At 39.6% G+C, this 16,711-nt stretch overlaps 2 protein-coding genes across 10 annotated transcripts in view; one reads left to right on the forward strand and one right to left on the reverse strand.

The window, feature by feature from the left end:
* The window catches only part of rap1gapb (RAP1 GTPase activating protein b), a 106,774-nt gene extending 104,665 nt beyond the window's left edge, over positions 1 to 2,109 (forward strand). For all 6 annotated transcript variants that reach the window (XM_080462075.1, XM_080462076.1, XM_080462079.1 and 3 more), the window contains one exon: positions 74 to 2,109. The gene's annotated coding sequence lies outside the window, so the exon portion shown is untranslated. The remainder of the gene's footprint in view (positions 1 to 73) is intronic.
* padi2 (peptidyl arginine deiminase, type II) lies at positions 1,456 to 16,184 on the reverse strand. 4 transcript variants are annotated; one of them, XM_080462083.1, is made up of 17 exons: positions 15,937 to 16,184; positions 14,068 to 14,176; positions 11,100 to 11,271; positions 9,607 to 9,676; positions 9,120 to 9,181; positions 8,764 to 8,878; positions 7,702 to 7,848; positions 6,870 to 7,036; positions 6,557 to 6,660; positions 6,110 to 6,221; positions 5,770 to 5,877; positions 5,043 to 5,194; positions 4,729 to 4,876; positions 4,470 to 4,563; positions 4,310 to 4,389; positions 3,133 to 3,267; positions 1,458 to 3,023 (listed from the first exon to the last, which is right to left on the reverse strand). In XM_080462083.1, the coding sequence occupies exons 2-17, from the start codon at positions 14,157 to 14,159 to the stop codon at positions 2,790 to 2,792; spliced, it is 1,992 nt and encodes a 663-aa protein (XP_080318209.1). In that variant the 5' UTR covers positions 14,160 to 14,176; positions 15,937 to 16,184; the 3' UTR covers positions 1,458 to 2,789. The 4 variants fall into 4 exon arrangements, with proteins under 4 accessions (XP_080318208.1, XP_080318209.1, XP_080318206.1 ...); XM_080462082.1 differs by lacking the exons at positions 14,068 to 14,176; positions 15,937 to 16,184 and adding an exon at positions 12,772 to 13,087 and having other exon boundaries at positions 1,456 to 3,023; XM_080462080.1 differs by lacking the exon at positions 14,068 to 14,176.
* Between the last annotated feature and the right edge of the window lie 527 nt (positions 16,185 to 16,711).

The following is a 16,711-nucleotide window of genomic DNA, read 5'->3' on the forward strand; positions in this document are numbered from 1 at the left end:
TCATAATTTTTCTACGCCTGCCTCGGCTCCTTGTCCTTATGAATCTTGTATCATTTCTCTCACTTTGTCACAGCATTTCCACAAGAGGCATGTTTGGCCGGAAAAGTTGCCAAGGGCATGTGAACGCCACCGGTGATGTAGAAAAGGAGCGCAGTTAAAAGCTCGGTCGGGAGACGGACTGATCTTCCTTTGTAAGTTTCGGCTCGCCTGTCATGACAGCCGCTCAGCACCATGGACATGTACCAACCTATTTCCTTCAGTCTCTCTCTTTGTGGAAACCCCCCGAGCGCTCAAGGTGAAGGAAAAAAAAATTTCCCACAGCCATGCAGCATCTCAACTGAGAGGCATCCGGCCCAGCTGGTTCAGCTCAGTAACTCCAGTCGTTCTACAGGCCAGTAAGGCCCTGTAACCTGATGTTTACTGTAAACAAAGGTAGTGTGTCCTTCAGAGATCAGGACTTGGATGAGGGTTTTTATCTCGTGGCTGAAAAGAAGCAAAAAGGAAGCAAACAGCTTTGTGCTTGTGAAGAGATGCACTACAGAGAACGTTTTCTTTTTAACGTCAAACCCACTTCCCACTGTGATGTTGTACATGAGTTGAACTTGGGTGTACCCGGTGTACGTGTGGCCGTTGTTTCTGGCCACATTTTGTGTTTTCTTGATGTCAGTCTTCTTTTCCGAGTATTCTGCGGTATATATTTGTTGTGTTTTACAACAACAGGGGCAAATCTGTCACGTTTCAATCAAAGGTACTTTTACGATGCTGTTGTTTGTTGGTGGCCGTAGAAACATCAATCGCTCTTGTCATGTTGTGAAGCGAGACATTTCCTGTTTAGAAATGGTGCCACAGTCAGCCTGTAGTAAAGCAGTGAGAACTATTCTAGCAGAAATGTAGAGTGTTAGTCCTACGCTCCAACCAGCAACGTGCATCACCAATCCACATTTTAAGGTCCCGCTCTGTCAAATGCTCCTCGTCACACCCCGCGTGTTGATGTCTCTGTACGGGTGTGTCTACAATGGTACTGTGCATGGCGTAAATCTGCTTGCCAAAATCCTCTCCTCTGTACACTTTACACCATGCTTGACATAGAGGTGTTGTCCCTGTGATTTGTGTTTTACTGAAAACCAGCCAACATCTCCAGATGCACATTGCTGATAGAGCCAAATGCCACCGTTTTCCTACTTTATTTGTAAAGTGTAATATATGTACGTGACCTAAGCACTACGTTTTAGAGTTACTCCGAAATGCTGACCTTTTTGGAAAAACCCGGTTCGTCTGCTGGAAATGAATTACACTGTGACTCGTCTTGAAGTTGCCTTTATGATTACGTCACATGAGCTGCTTTGAAGGAAGGTCATATTTAAAGGCACTGTGTTGCCCGATGGCTTGAATGTAAAACTAAGCAGAAATTGATATATTTGTACGCATCTGCTCCCAGAGAATGATGACGCTGTGTTGATTCCTCACCACAGTGAAGTGAACCTTTTATTTGTCTTTAGTTTGTTATGAAGGAACAAAATGATTATGATTACACTGGTGTAACTGAAGCAGGCCTTTATTGTCTGTTTATCAAGATAGCATTTATAATTTCAAAGTACAGAAGGTTTAAGACATTGGACCAAATGCAGAATTTCCTATTTCCCACATTGATTAAGCTGTCGATAGCTACAAGCCACACTGAGAATGCCATCAAATTAAAAAATAAAATAAAATAATGCAGAATGCGTCTTGGTAATGATAGCACATTTGTGTTATAGCCTTTTGAACAGATACATGAAAGAAACCGCTCCAAAATTCCTTTCCTCTGAACAGTGAACATTCCAAGTTCAGTAGATGAAGTCTGCCCTCTTGTGGCTCTGTACTATCATAACACATCAGTATGTGTTAACGTTCATTTATCTGTGCTTGCACTGTATGCCAGTGGCTCACGGCCACAACAACATTGAGAGTGGATTTTCAATGTGCTTGATTCAAATGATTGTATTTCTGTTCTTGTCGACAGTTTGCTTAAAGCCCTCGTTCAAAGACTTGTTTGTAAATATTGCTTTACATTCTTTTGGTAAATGAAGTCAAAACAAAATGTTTAATAAAGATGAAAATGCATACAGTAGATCAGTCTTTGTGATCGTTTATATTGTGGTGGTGTAGGTACTTCGGCATGACAATGAGGCACAGATAGTATCCCAATGTGGTTTGTTAGAAAAGCTAATGCGTGATTGAAGATGATGTAGAAGTGTTATTGTTTTGTACTACACTCCGGTGCATGAATACCACCTCCCACATTCACCAATTCAAAGTTATAATCCTTAAAATGTCTTCAATCAGACTTCTGATAGTTTTTCACGATATCGATGTCATTTCACCTGACGGATTACTCTGTTTAAAGCATGTCAAAGGTGACGCTACAAATTACAGATGAAAAACTCTGATTTGATAAGATAGGGCTTTGTGAAGAACAACTTCTTTCTCATTAGAATTTTGATCTTCAACATTGTGGTAATGAACACATTTTCTGGGATAAAAACATAAATATATGCAGGTGCTTCACATTAACTTCCACACTCCCCTCGTAGCAAGTAACACCTGTCAGAGCCTCTGTGACATGTAAAACATATTTTTGCACACAGCATTAAATCAGATCAATTCAATTATCGAAATCATTGTTTAAATCAATATGAACTAATTCACCTGACAACATTGTGACAGTGTTTCCCCTCCGTCGCACAGTCCAGTCGGGACTGAAGTCTTAAGGATTGTAACTTTGTCATTTTTCCGCCCTGCTTTTCATTTTACACCTCCATGTTCCACCACTTGTAGTCAAACGGTTTCCTGCGGACGTTGGACCCACAGTGCACCTCTCCCAGCAGCTGGTGATAGGATGCAAAGTTATCGATGAATGTGCAGCTGAGGCCCAGAGGCTCCAACAGGGAACACATCTCAGCCTCCAGGGCACAGCGTCCGTTTACTTTGGGACCGAAGGGCTTCGGAATTCCGAGGCTTTTCCCCAAGACGAGCATGTTAACCTGGAAACAGATGTGACAAGCAGTAGTGCCATGAGCTCCTCTTGTTTCTGTCCACCGAAATAAAAAAAAGAAAAACCACTGAAAAATACGCAAAACTTTCTGAACTCACCAAGTCGGGGTAGAAAGCCACTGCTCTGACTTCGCTTTCTTTGTCCAGCTTGAAAAGGATTGGCAGGTCAATGATGTCACCTTCATCCAATCCTAACTCTCTCTTCAGCACATCCCTGTTCCAGTCGATGCAGCTCTGGCATCGAGTAGGCAATAAGAAAGCATGATATGCATTACATTACATTACGTTGCTCTACATTACTGTGCATTAAACTTCAGTTGTCGGTCCACATCCTTAAATTCAACCGGTCGCATTTGTCTAAATTCGCAGTAATATCCCTAAATTAGGGCACATTGTTGAGCACAGATTCTGCTGGCTGGTTGTAAATTTGCTGTTGACGGAACCTTTCCACGTGAGGAATATCACAGAGCTCGGTGACATTCAGGATCGTCTTCTTCACAGGAGGCCGTCTCGTTACCCGCGGCGACAATGTAAAGCGCAAACATCAAGGAGCAGCAACAGTTTGTGAAACGATCTGCTGCCCTCTGACCACTGAACCAGAGTGTGTGTGAAAACTAGTTGGCAGTCAGAGGAGACAAGGTATCGCTTGTGTTAAAAGTGCATCGATCAGTGGAAAAAAACATCCACTTTTAGACTACAGTATTTGTCATTTTTTAAGGTGAGGTATTAATTTCAGACAGTAACACCTGGATAAGGAAGCTTACCTGAATCAAACCTCTCTCCTTATTTGTTAGTTTATGTCAACTGTTTTGTCATTGCGTCCACTCACTGTCATCGTTTGAAAATGCCGAGCATCCAAGCCGAACAAGTAAATTATAGTGCTTCTTTCTCTAATTTCTCTTTGTCTGAACTTCAGTAAAGCAGTGATTCTGACCAACACAGTACTGAACCACGTCACAGCAGCACAATAATAGTAACGATATGTAAACATCAGACGAGTTAAACTTTGGTATGAACTGAAATGCCGACAGTGTACCAGACCTTATCAGCCAGCACCAGTTGGCCTTTTGATAATAATGTGTGGGTGAATAAAAGCAGATCCCCGCAGACGGCTTCCAAAACCTGGAGGAAAGCCCTGTCATTTAGTGTAAACTGTGGCAGCAGCACAGTGTTGACTCTTTATCTAAAATGAAGGCTGTGTTTTGGATTTCCACAGATTGAAGTAGTTTGTCATCCTTCTTAGGAGACTTGAGTCTAATCTTACTGTCTCACTCACCTGCACGTAGTTATTGTCGTCTTGGAGGTCTTCATCTTTAAGTATGTCATCCACTGGTATTGGTTTTTCATTTTCCACTCCTTTCAGAAAGAGGGAGAGGGTTGAGAATGTATGTTTACACTTCATTTATTTATTCCCAGATATATTTCTGCAGGCCTACCATCAAACAATAGGGCTGTTCCATGGCCCTGGTTTTGGAGGGATTTAAATAGTTTGTAGCCTGCATCTGGGCTGGCCAGCAGCAGTCTAAACCCCTGTGAAGAAGCGCACGAGAGCCAAAGATAACGCTCATACCCTCATGTCCTCCGAGGCACCACAGTGTAACAATGTGTGTAACTGCAATTCACAGTAACGGCCGATCACATCCTGTTTCGGCGGAGCAGTTTAACTTGAGTGTCTTTGTAAGGGATCCATTTTACCTTTTTGTCAGGCGCTGGAACGAAAGTCATGAATTCGTCTACGTGGCCAACGCTGAGCCAATCGGAAAACAAAGCAATTGGGTCCTGAACTTTCTGAGCCCACAAGAAGTCTTGAACCACTTGGGTCATGTTGCGCCCTTGACTCGCCCTTGAATGAAGAAAAACATTTAAGTATTAATGAATCTTGTGTCGTGAGGCTTCTTTCAGGGCTGCTCAGCCACGAGGAACAGGATGTAGTACTCGTATTAAAAACACGTCAGACATAAATTATTCATACTGGTAGTGGGCGAGGAACTCATCTGTTGCAAACTTACGTAGGGAAGGCCACACCGATGATGATTCTGCCCAGGGGGTAGTTTTTTCCATTCACAGTGACGGGAGGACTGACCTCCAGATTGCCAAATGAGTCCAGACTGTTCACTTCATCCCTCTTAGCCGTCCTTGTTACATACCCAAAGTCAGGGCCCTGAGGATGTATAATGAAAAAAGTTGAATAAAGTTGTTGCATTTCAACAAAATCATTATATTTTATCGCATTGATATTATTTATTCAACGACAAAAATTTCAAATGAAATGAAATTCTAAACTGCAAAAACAGCTTATAATGTTAGAAAACTAAGGCTCACAGTTAAAAATTGATAGAAGAGAGGAAAAAAGCTGTTTCACACCTGCTTATTGAACGGATGAATTTACTAGCTTAAAGTATGGCGAAGCCTCATGACGTCACAGACAAGATGATTGGTTTTTTTTGTGTTTTTCACCAAAATCCCTTCGGCTTTGAATTGGACATTTTTTCAGTTTTCCGCAATTTTTGTCGAAACCAAAGTCATAGCACACTATTAACAAATGTTCACGTTATGGTGTGTTTTTTGTGTACGTGCTCTCAAAGTCCGGGGGAAGAAAAGAAAAAGGATATTTACACCTCGCCCATTGCATATGCAGACACACACGGAAAGTCGGACATCACGATGGATCAACCATCAAATTACTATTTTTGCCAAAAGCAGTTCATATCGTCAAGAAGAATCTTTGTCTCTCACAAGTAGGCTTTCAAAAGGGAATTCCACGAGTCCCCTGTCTCTGGGCGAATCCAAAACGACGGGAAACCTGTGATGAGGTGCGTCAATGTAACCGAATTCCAGTTCATCCTGAAACACAAATGATTTCAGTTGTAGTTCTGCTGCCGTAGTGTTTCAACACCCATTAAAACTGCCAAATGATTTTTTTATTTTTTTTTATTTATTTATTCATTTTGTCCTTTTCCCTGTGATTGTGATTTTTTCTTTTTTGGGCAAACTATATAAAGAATCACTTTAAATATGGATCACAAGCAAAGCAAAAAACTGGAATATGCATGAGATACATGTTTATTTTTCCTACCTGCATCCAGCGGTCTCCTCTGTTCATGTATTCATGGCAGATCTTTAGCCTGTGCCCGTTCTTTGCAACAAAGGACTTTATTCCGTTCAGAAATGTACGATTATCTGAAGTACTGCGGAAACAACAAACATTTTTTTATTTATTTTTTTTAATTCCTCTGTCAAGTATTTTGAAAAACTATAGCAATATCAACACAATATTTCAGTTCAAACAAAGAATATGCATTTAAAAACATTCCAATACTTAATCAAAGTAAGTTGGGGGGGGTACTTCTGTGTCTAATTCTATAAATCACAAAGCACTGAAAAAGATGGTGAGATCTAAAGTAGGCTAATATATGAATAAGTATAAACCCACCATCGCAGGTGTTGATTAGTTAAGAGGAATTTAGAGCACTCTATGAATCTTGGATCGTCTCATCTGTAATATTTATCAATCTGCTCTTACCTACAGACAAACACCTCTATGGGCTGCAGGGTGTTGGGCGTCATGATCCATGGTGCGACTCTGAGCACAACCTTGTCTGTGAAAATGGGCGTCTCAGGAATACCCTGTGACGAGACGAGTGGTAACACTTGCATGCTATTTTCATACAATCGTCTACTAAACAGATAAGTGAAGAAACATCAGAATTTGTAGGTGTTTTAACTCACAAATGGTGATTTACAAAAAATAAAATCGACATGAAATAGTTGAAAAGAACTGAATATAATACAGATGTGAATATAAAGACGAGTTAAATTCTTGACTCATGTCTTACGGATCCGATGGGCTCTAAAAGGCTGAGATTGATGGTGACGAGCCCGTCAAAGTCTTTGTCAGGAAACCTGAGACCCTCCACGTAGAATTTGCTCTCTGCTGTACCCCCAGGGAACTGCACTTCCTCAGACAGACAGCCAACGTCTAGCAACAGTGGACACTTGTTGTCTGGTTGAAACCAAAGCAAAAGGAAAAGAAAAAAAGCGTTTGAGCAGTTTTTGTTTCGTATTCTACACCATCAAACCAACAAAACTGTTCGAACATGCACAAACATGCTGCCACCTGAACCAAATACACGTGTGGGATTACTGAGATGGTATTTCCACCATTTGAGTGCTTGTGAATACACAAAGTCAGGGCAGTAAAAAAACTCATTTCAAACATTTCCTCTCTACAGCTTGCTTCTGACATTTTGATGCTTGCCACATCCAATGTTTGTCCATTCACACATCCTTGATCTTTGCTGTGTTTGTACTTCAATTACACAGCACTGAAGTTATTTTTGAAAGCACTTTCTGACTTACTCCTCAAAGGGTCTTGGTCAGCTTGTTTGGTTTGTTCTACGATACCAAACTTTTTTTTATTTATTTTTTTTAAGCACCCTGAAATTACATGTGTGATTCATTACAGCAGACGAACCCCACTCACATTGTTTAACTCTAAAACAAAGACTCTTTGGAAGAAAGCAATAACAAGATACCCAAGATTTAAATACTTGCCCTGTAGTATTACAAAAATATATGTGAGTTTTCAAATGCCAATGTAAGACTGTCTCGCAAAAAAACAACTTTATTACATTCAGATTACATCATCCCGGGCTCGTCTTTACTCACAGAAGCTTCCCCCTGTTTCATCTACATAGCTGTAGACTCGAATGCTTTCTGCGTCTCCCTGAGAGATGTGCATGGTGAGTTTGTAGCCTTCTGGCAGGTCGGGAGGTCCTTTGGTCCGCAGCACCATCTTAGTCATGTCCTTCAGATCTGTACAACCACAGAGAGTCATGTCAGTGTTTTCACGTGAATGTAAATTTAGTTGTAGATGTAATTCAGGCATAGAGTTGGAAATATTATTTTTTTTTTTTTTTTTGCTTCATGTGGCAATTCTGAAAAGCACAAAATCCATCTAGATGTCCTGCAAAGGTCCTATATTTGATCAACTATACCAACGGCACTTCCCGACACCAGACAACCTAACATATATCGTTGCTATTCTTTTTTTTTTTCAAATTAGAAGCTGGAGTGGGGATGTAATGGGATTATTTACAGAAGTCAAACATTCCACAGATATTGTTTTATCTGGCCTTTAAAATAAAGCCTGAGACCTAGACATTACAAAGACTTCTGTAGTACTGTTTGATTTTAAAGCAGAGTGTTTCTTTCATCTGGCAGTAATGTTATTCATCTCTTTATACATACATATAGATAAATACACTTCTTTTGCCTTTAATTGTTAATTCTGCTGCAAGCTGTTCACTGTATTCTTTTAAGAGTGTTACTTTATCGATTAGTTCTCCAAACATGCAGGAGTGTCAAAACTTCAAGAGCTGCAAGCAATACAGCAAAATTATTATGATTATGGTATCAACATAGACAATGTGCATATCACAAACGACTAACTGAACAACAAATGATCGTCCATTGTGCACTCATGTTCTGGAGGTCAGGCTATTGGCCCGTCAGATGGAGAACTTCCAACCACTAAAAACAATGATAGTCAACAAAGTGCTGGAATGCAGACACATAAAAAAAAAGAAAAAACAAACATGGCTCGGTTGCATCTTGTTATAATTGGAATATAAATTTCGATTGCAGATGGAACAAACAGTCGCAGAACCAAGGAAATAAATGAGAGAAAGCATGAAGAGAAGAAATGATAATTGCAGAGCTCAGTTTTACCGGACTCTTTGTCGACGAAGTTCCGTTCAAGGTCTAGTTTATGCCGCTTTCTCTCTGAGTCACAGTTGACCAAAATGATGGCTCCATGCCCATCAGGACCCCATTTCCAGCGGCCCTTATAGATTTGCAAACAATCAAACTGCATTGCACTGACAAGTCACCAGAGAATATTTAAGCTACTTTCTTTGTGTTGCAACTTGAACCAGGAAATTCCATTGAAGCAGGCGAGATTACATGTTTACAATTAAAACTAGTGAATGTGAAAACAAAAGGTTTTATCCAAAAACCTTTTCATGTGTTGCACATTGAATATTACTTAATAAAATAAAAGAATGAAAACATCTCTTTGAGATTACCTTATTTGGGTTGTTTTCCTCCACAGTGCCATCTCTGTCCGCGTCCACATCCAGAGAGATCTCTGTGTGAGGAGCACGTCATGTTCATCAAAGATGGCCACATTATTCCCGGCTCAGGACAACACCACCATTTACTAATCACAGTCACCATGTTTTGTACGTGTTAAGGTGGAAATGGTAAATGAGTTTCACTTATATAGTGCTTTTTCACTGCTTCAGCAGTCCCACAGTTCTTTACATACAAACCAATGATGGCTGAGGATTTGAAGGCACTCAACCTCGGTTGGCATCTTGCTCAATGACACTTTCAACATACATACATACAGAGCGAGATGATGGATTCAACTTGCAACCATGTGACTGAAAGACAACTTACCCTGTGGACTGAGCCACAGTCGTATAAATAACACCCCATTTATGTATTGTACTGATTGTATGATAAGAGATGAACTGATTGTGCTTGTGGTTTTGGTGAGACAGAACTTACCGACAGCTGTCAGGTGCAGAACTGCATTCCCCAAGACTTCTTTTTCCTTCCCATAGTACCGCACAGACAGCTTTTAGACAGCAAGAGCAAATCGTTAATGTGAAGAAAGTATACATATCCTACATGGCTTGTAATATTACAATCTTTGAGAGAGCTGTGAAACGAAATGCTACATTTATGAGTCATATACCAAGCAGAAAAGGTCATTGAGTATTGTTCAACAAACAAACTAAATTACTCCTGTTTGAACACCCATAAATCAATTATCATGAGATATTGTGGAAAAAAACGCTGCAGGGATTGCGTGTTGGGCCACGTGTCTTGTCAGAGATCAAGGGAGAGTGCAGCCTTAGCAGGTACTCATTAGGAATTCTTCTGACTAAATCCTGTTTTTCCTGATTGAGTCTCTTTCCTATGAAGCTGAATCGTGACCTTTAATGTAATTTGTTATACCTGTTGAATTTCTCCTGTTTATTTCTCCAGAAACAGTGGTACCAAGAAGGTTGACTTCCTGATGTCTGACTTTCGCGTTTTTAACAAAGCTTCTCACCAATGTTGGGAATCAGTTTTAATTATTTGATGTACTTTATCTCAACAATTTACCATTTGAATTTTCAATTTTATCATTTAAGTAAGTGGTGGGTTGTTTTTGTGAGGGTTGTGTTGGAGACTACCAAATAGTAAAACATGATTTTAAAGACACCACACTGATTACAAAAAGGACATTTGTAACACTGGAAAAATAATGAGTTTCATGAAGCTTTTTATTTCTTACTGTTGAACGAGAGCTTCTGTCACTTATTTTCCAGAAAACTTGTTTCTCTTCAGATCGTTCAAATCTTTCACTATTAACTAAAGATTACTGTGGTGAGGAAGCATCATTTTTTCACTGCCCACTGTTCAAGAACTTCCCTCTGAGATTAAAAAAGTATTTCTATTCCATTCTATTCTATTCTGCTGACAAGCAAACAGTTCGCTTTATTTAGCATGAGCCGACTGTTGTCTTGACTATTACACTAAACTCCTGGTCACTGGAAAAAGAAAGGCTCAGTATTCCTAAACTCCTCCTCGCAGCAGCATAAAAAACTGTAAAATATTTATTTAAAAAAACTAAACTGTGGCTTCTGCATTAGCAGCCCTAAAGAAAATTGTATTTATTTTCAAAAAAAAAAAAAAATATGCCCGGTGCTGTCTGCATGTTGGTAGTTCAACTCATCTGCCTCGTTGCTGCTTCTTTCTCATTGGCATGAGTTAATGAACCCGTTTTTTCCCCACCAGTTTATACAGCATCTTCTGTAAGCTAAATTATGTTATATCAGATTAAGTCAATCATTACATAAGACATTAGACACCCACACTGCTAACAAGCAGCTAATGTGTGACTACAACACAACTATATTATCATTAACGCAGGCCTTATGGCATTAAGACTTATTTATTATTAACTGTCATCAAGTGGTCATTTTACTAACTCGCACGGCACTTCTCTTTACCTTGTTGTCATTTTCTTCTTTACTGGCCTTCTTCATACTGATGAGGAGGACGGTGTTGTCATTGAGAGGGATGGGGGAGAGGTGGTCTCCCTCACTGGGTGGGGGGTTGATGGTGTACTGAACATCGTCAGTGTGCTTCACAGAGAAGAACTTTGAGCTGGGAGGAGCACTCCTGAGAACAGGGCAAACAAATGATAAATGTCATCCTGTAGTAAACACACTTCCTGTGTGAGGGCACATTTCTGTTTATGGGCAAGCGAGGACAAGCGAGGACAGGTACAGGCAAGCCACAGGCTTACACGATCTAACAGAAGTAGAGATAAAAATCATACTTAAAATTGCATTAGGAACAACCAAAATGAAAACAGTGTATTTATCTTTTAAAAAAGAAAAGTTCTTGAACCTGTATGCTCTTACCCACTGAAGCGTTTCATGCGCTCAGTGAGAGCTCAGGGCGTGTCTGTATTTTACCTCAGGGCAAGACTTCTGATAAAGCCATATTATACCACCCACTCCATCACAAATTTGCAATGTGTCAGCTATTTCTCAGTGATGTTATATCACACATTTGGAGAAATGACCCTCAAGCAGTGAGACCAGCTTCTAAACTCGCCGGGGCATTCAATGTGTGTTATTCCTTCAAGTCCATATCTGTGGTTTGCTATTTGTCACTGCAACCCCGCAATTGATCCTTTCCTCACTGCAGTGTGTGTTAGGAGATGCCTTACTCTGCGGTTCCTGATAAAGGTTCCTTTATATGAGATCAGAATTGTGTTGTTTTATAATCTTAAAAAAACCATCAGAGGTCCCTGGGGGGATTTGGACATGTGCCAGTCTCCCACTCTGTGTAGTGTGGGCTGGCATTTGGCAAAACACCTAGTATGCGTTTCATTTGGGAAAAACAACGGTTCTCCTGTTGACTGTAACAACAAAGCTCTGTTGGTTGTCTCTAATTCAACACAAAAGGCTGTGAGCTGTGCCACCACCAGGATCCGTAAACAAGTGACACACTGTGGGGTTAACAAAAGGATTCTCTCATCCTATGTCAGTTCATTTCATGTGACATTTGCCAATGATTTAGCAACAATACTTTATTGACATAAACGTTAAAGAATAGTCAATCAGCTTTTTTTTTTTTTTTAACTTCTATAGATGATCTTTATTTAACTTGAATCTAATTTTAACAGGCATTTGGGAACAGGAGAGCCAACCCCACCCTGCCTCCGGAACATCAGCTCAAATTACTGTCAATTCTGAATGCAGCGTCTAAAGTTCACCCTGATTCCACGTGACATGAATAAAGCACAGAGAGCATTAGAAAAAGGTTTTAAATGTAGAATACGAACTACATTGTCCACTGATTCCAACACAAAATGCAGCTAAAACCTTTACAAAACTGTTCACAACTAATAGGCACAATAAACATTCTGAGCTGTATCCTTTGGCTGCAGTAATGATGAGCACCAACTGTATGTTTTACAAATAAAGTAACTTCTGAACATTCCCTGCTCAAGGGATTCTGATGTAACAAAACAAATGAAAGCATGATAGGTTGCATATTTTATGTTTGTTTTTGTTTTTTTTAATACACAGTGTGCAAATTTCTCATCCACAATAGCAAACCAACCCTACCTGCACATTGGGAATAATTGAGGGTTTTTCAGGAGCTTACCTGTCCAGGTTTACGGTACATTCCGAGCCCACCACGTATAACACGCGTGTAATTCTATTATAATCTACTCTGAGCGTCCTGAGGTGAGCCATGGCTGCAGTCCTCCCGCAGGCTGTGGGACTATTATTAGAGATGAACAATGAAAACTCCTGCTACTGCTCGATGACCAGGACGTGGACACGCACACAGAGTTTGTAACAGGCTGGCGACAAAAAGTGATTATGGAGGCTGCAGGTAAATACAGGCAGAACAGAAGGCTTGAGCCTCGGTCCGGTGATTGGACAGTCTGTGGCCAGCCCTGCCCCGACACGCGCACGCACGCAGGGAACCCACGGCTTGTTTCCTCATTCCTTTCTTTTAGAACCTCATTCAAATTTAGAGCAATCAGAGGAAAACACCAATACTGTATATCTATATCACTCACTTCACTGAGTAGTTTGTAATTTTCGTAGAAACCACACGTGGCAAATACGTCTGTATTGTAATTTCATATAATTAGGTATGCGCATGCGCAGTGAATTTACTTATGAGCGGTCATATTTGTGTGCGATACATTGTGTGTGTGTGTGGGTGTGTGTGTGTGTGATTAATGTCCTGTGAACTGTCTTCAATGAATTTTACTACTCTTCTCCTTTGACACCTGATTTGTTCCAAACTCACATTTTATTTGTCCTGAGTTAAAGACCCGTCCCATCAGGCTGTGAGTCCTTATTGCAGCACATTTCAAGAGCTGATAGGAATATTTTGTTATGTTATTGGAAACTACACTGAAATAAGGTAAAACAATGATAAAAATCTAAACAATGAACTTAATGGATTTGATGGTCCAACTGGCCAAATTTCAGATTCATAAATGCAATATTCGCAGAGAAGAACTCTTATTTGATTGTATTGGGGCAATGGTGGCCAAGAGGTTAGCGAAGCAGACTTTGGTGTGAATCCCAGAGCTGACGTGTCTCAACTGTTGGTCCCTGAGCAACACCTTTAACCCCAATCGGCTCCCTGAAGGGCTGTAATGTGGCTGCACCTCCGCATCCTCCGGATGGGTTTATGCGGGAGGAAAAAAGGAATCTGTCCAGAGGGATTAATAAAATATAAATAGTTTAAAAATGCAGTACAGGTACACACGCACACGCATGCATTCGCACACATTGATTTTCAGATGAACACAGAAAACGTTGTTTCCTCTCATAATAGCCCCATTGCTATAACATTAAGAGATTTACACGCATTCTTTTCGGATTGAGCAGAGCGACTTGTGTCTAAGTTCTTGCAATGTCTCTGAATTGATCTTACCTGTGCAGGTCCACTTTCAAAGAAGTGCCAACAACATGGAGAACCCTCAGAGTTTTCCCTGTCTCGATACGATGTGTTCTTTGATATGCCATCCCCACAAGAAGGCGAGCTGCAAGCGGATTGATGTGAGAAACCTTTGTCTTCTGGCTGGTGTCTTCTTTGACAGATAAAATGTTTATCTGATGTTTGGATGTGTCTAAGCCTGACTATCTGAGGATTGTAGGTGGTAGTGGGAGGGGCAAAATGTCCTCAAGTGAACCAGTTTACCTTGTGGGAATCGGAAGTATCAAATGGATTCATTTCAAACTTTTTTAATTTGTGATGGGTGGAGGCATCTGCTCAGTGTACTCGATCCAAAGGCATTTCAACCAGCTGAAAGTGTGTTTGTCCTCTGGCAGGTGACTTGTGGGATTCTTATGAGCAAGTAGGGGCAATGACATTATGGCACTGACAATCGCTACATTTCTGTACAAATTGTGCTTTTGAGGAGATTTTCAAGTATATGCTGCCAAACAAAAGAATTCAGGTCAGAAATGCAAAGAAGATCCGCAACAGAACAGAAATTATTTTTACTGGAAGATAATTTCACTTTGAAAAAGAAGAAAAAAATGAGATACGCAAGCATGTTTGGGCACGTCTGAAATACGCTCGACTTGAGGAAATAAGCTTGACTGTGTCCTTTTAATTAAATCTGCTGTGTCTACATTGTGATATATACAACACACAAAATTTAAACTCCTCCATGTCCACCAACTTTATCATTATTGTGGTAACAACATGCATAAAATACAAATCGCATGAGACTGACTGAACAGCAATAAAAAAGAAATCCCTAAATTGTGCATTCATGCTTTACAAAGTCAAAATGATTCTAATTATAGTAGAAAAAATGCAATAAACAGCAGTGAAGTCACAAATATTGTGCTATAAAAAATTTTAATGGTGTGACTGTTGTAATTTTTTTCAAAAGCAGACTATGGTTCAGTTAGTTCAGCAGGTCCCTGGTTCAATCCCACAGGTGCATTTTTCCAATTGTCAACAATTCAAAAGCAACTCATCTATTTATCACAAAACGTATCAATATCGAAGTCCTCAACAACGTTAGCTTGGTGTATACTATCCTCTGTGTGCAACAATGACCAAGATTTTGAAGTAAACTATTTCACAGAGTTGTAATCAGACTATCTATGTTAAACATGGTCCCGATTCCACAATTCCAACAAAGGGAACGATTATCAAACAGCTCATAAATTGGCTGAAAACTCACCACACTAAAAAAATAATGTCAGTGTAAGGTTTTACAGTCTTTTTATATTCTAATCAGGACAACTCAGAATAGCGTGAAGAGACTTTATCATGATGATGTAAATTAAAAGATAAGGACAATGGAGTCATTATAATTACAGATGTCAGCCCATCCAAACTTATTTAACTATTTCTTTTAATATTCCCACACAAATTGTTTCATAATGTTTTATTCATAGCCTCTTATTAATGACATGTTCACAAACGTGTTTTCATTTACTATATTTTATAAGTTGCCTATCATGTCAACAACAGCTAATATAGTCTGCAAAATTCCAATGATAGAACTTTATCTTTCCTGTTGACCTCACTATTGATGTTTCACATGAACTATGGAAGATGTATTTCTTCTTTAGACATTAATATATCAAGATAAGGTTCACGCCGATGCATTACATTGTAATGTTCTTGGGAAAGGAGACGTGATACACATATAAAACAACTCATAAGAACAGCTTGATATGTATCTGTTTCTTTTAATTTATTGTCACACAGTTCATAAGAACAACAACAACAAAAAAACATTTCATAAGAAAAGCAACTCTGTGCAACTAATGAGCTTACCTGTTCAGGTTCACCTTCAAAGTGGTGCCAAATACGTAGACAACTTTCCGCACATTGTCAGTATCAAGACGACAAGTTCGTTGATATACCATTTTATCCTCTGGTGTGAAAAAGAAGGTCAATTAGAAGCTGAGTCAATGTAAAAATAATAAATAAATTAAAACTCAAGACTTCTGTAAGAAGGTGAGTGTAAGACGGAATGACAGTTGTGAGTGAACCGGTAAGGTCTGTTTCTCTTATTTGTTTCTGCCGTAAACTATAATGAGTGACATTTAAAATAGGAGGGACAAAATTACATAAAACCAGTTTGTTTTTCTGTCAGTAAGAAAAAAGAAAGAGGGCGTAGCCATTGGTTAGTTAAGTCTTTAGATTAGCAACACACTGTTCTCTGAATTGTAAGGCGTGTCCAACCCTGAATGGTTGTTCGTCCACAGTGACATGACACAATTGTATTAGGAAGTACAATATTACAATCTAAAAGCAAATCTTGAGCTCACATTTTCAACACAGATTTCCAGATAAACTTGACAACTTTTAATTTTCAGTTTCATATAGTTAGAGCAAACAAAGTATCCAACTGTTAGTCCTAATTTGCCATCAAGATTCAAGTAAACTAGAAATCAGATTTAACATTAGCTTAATTGCATTGAAGGTTTTCTAAATAATATAAATACTTGTCCAGATCAGAATAATACAATTGGGACTCTGTTCAGACTGCATTGAACTCTCTTTATGGTATTCAAAGCGGGTTGTGGCTCTTTTTACGAGGCATGCC

Source organism: Lipophrys pholis (assembly GCF_963383615.2).
Source record: "Lipophrys pholis genome assembly, chromosome: 4".
Lineage (NCBI taxonomy): Eukaryota > Metazoa > Chordata > Actinopteri > Blenniiformes > Blenniidae > Lipophrys > Lipophrys pholis.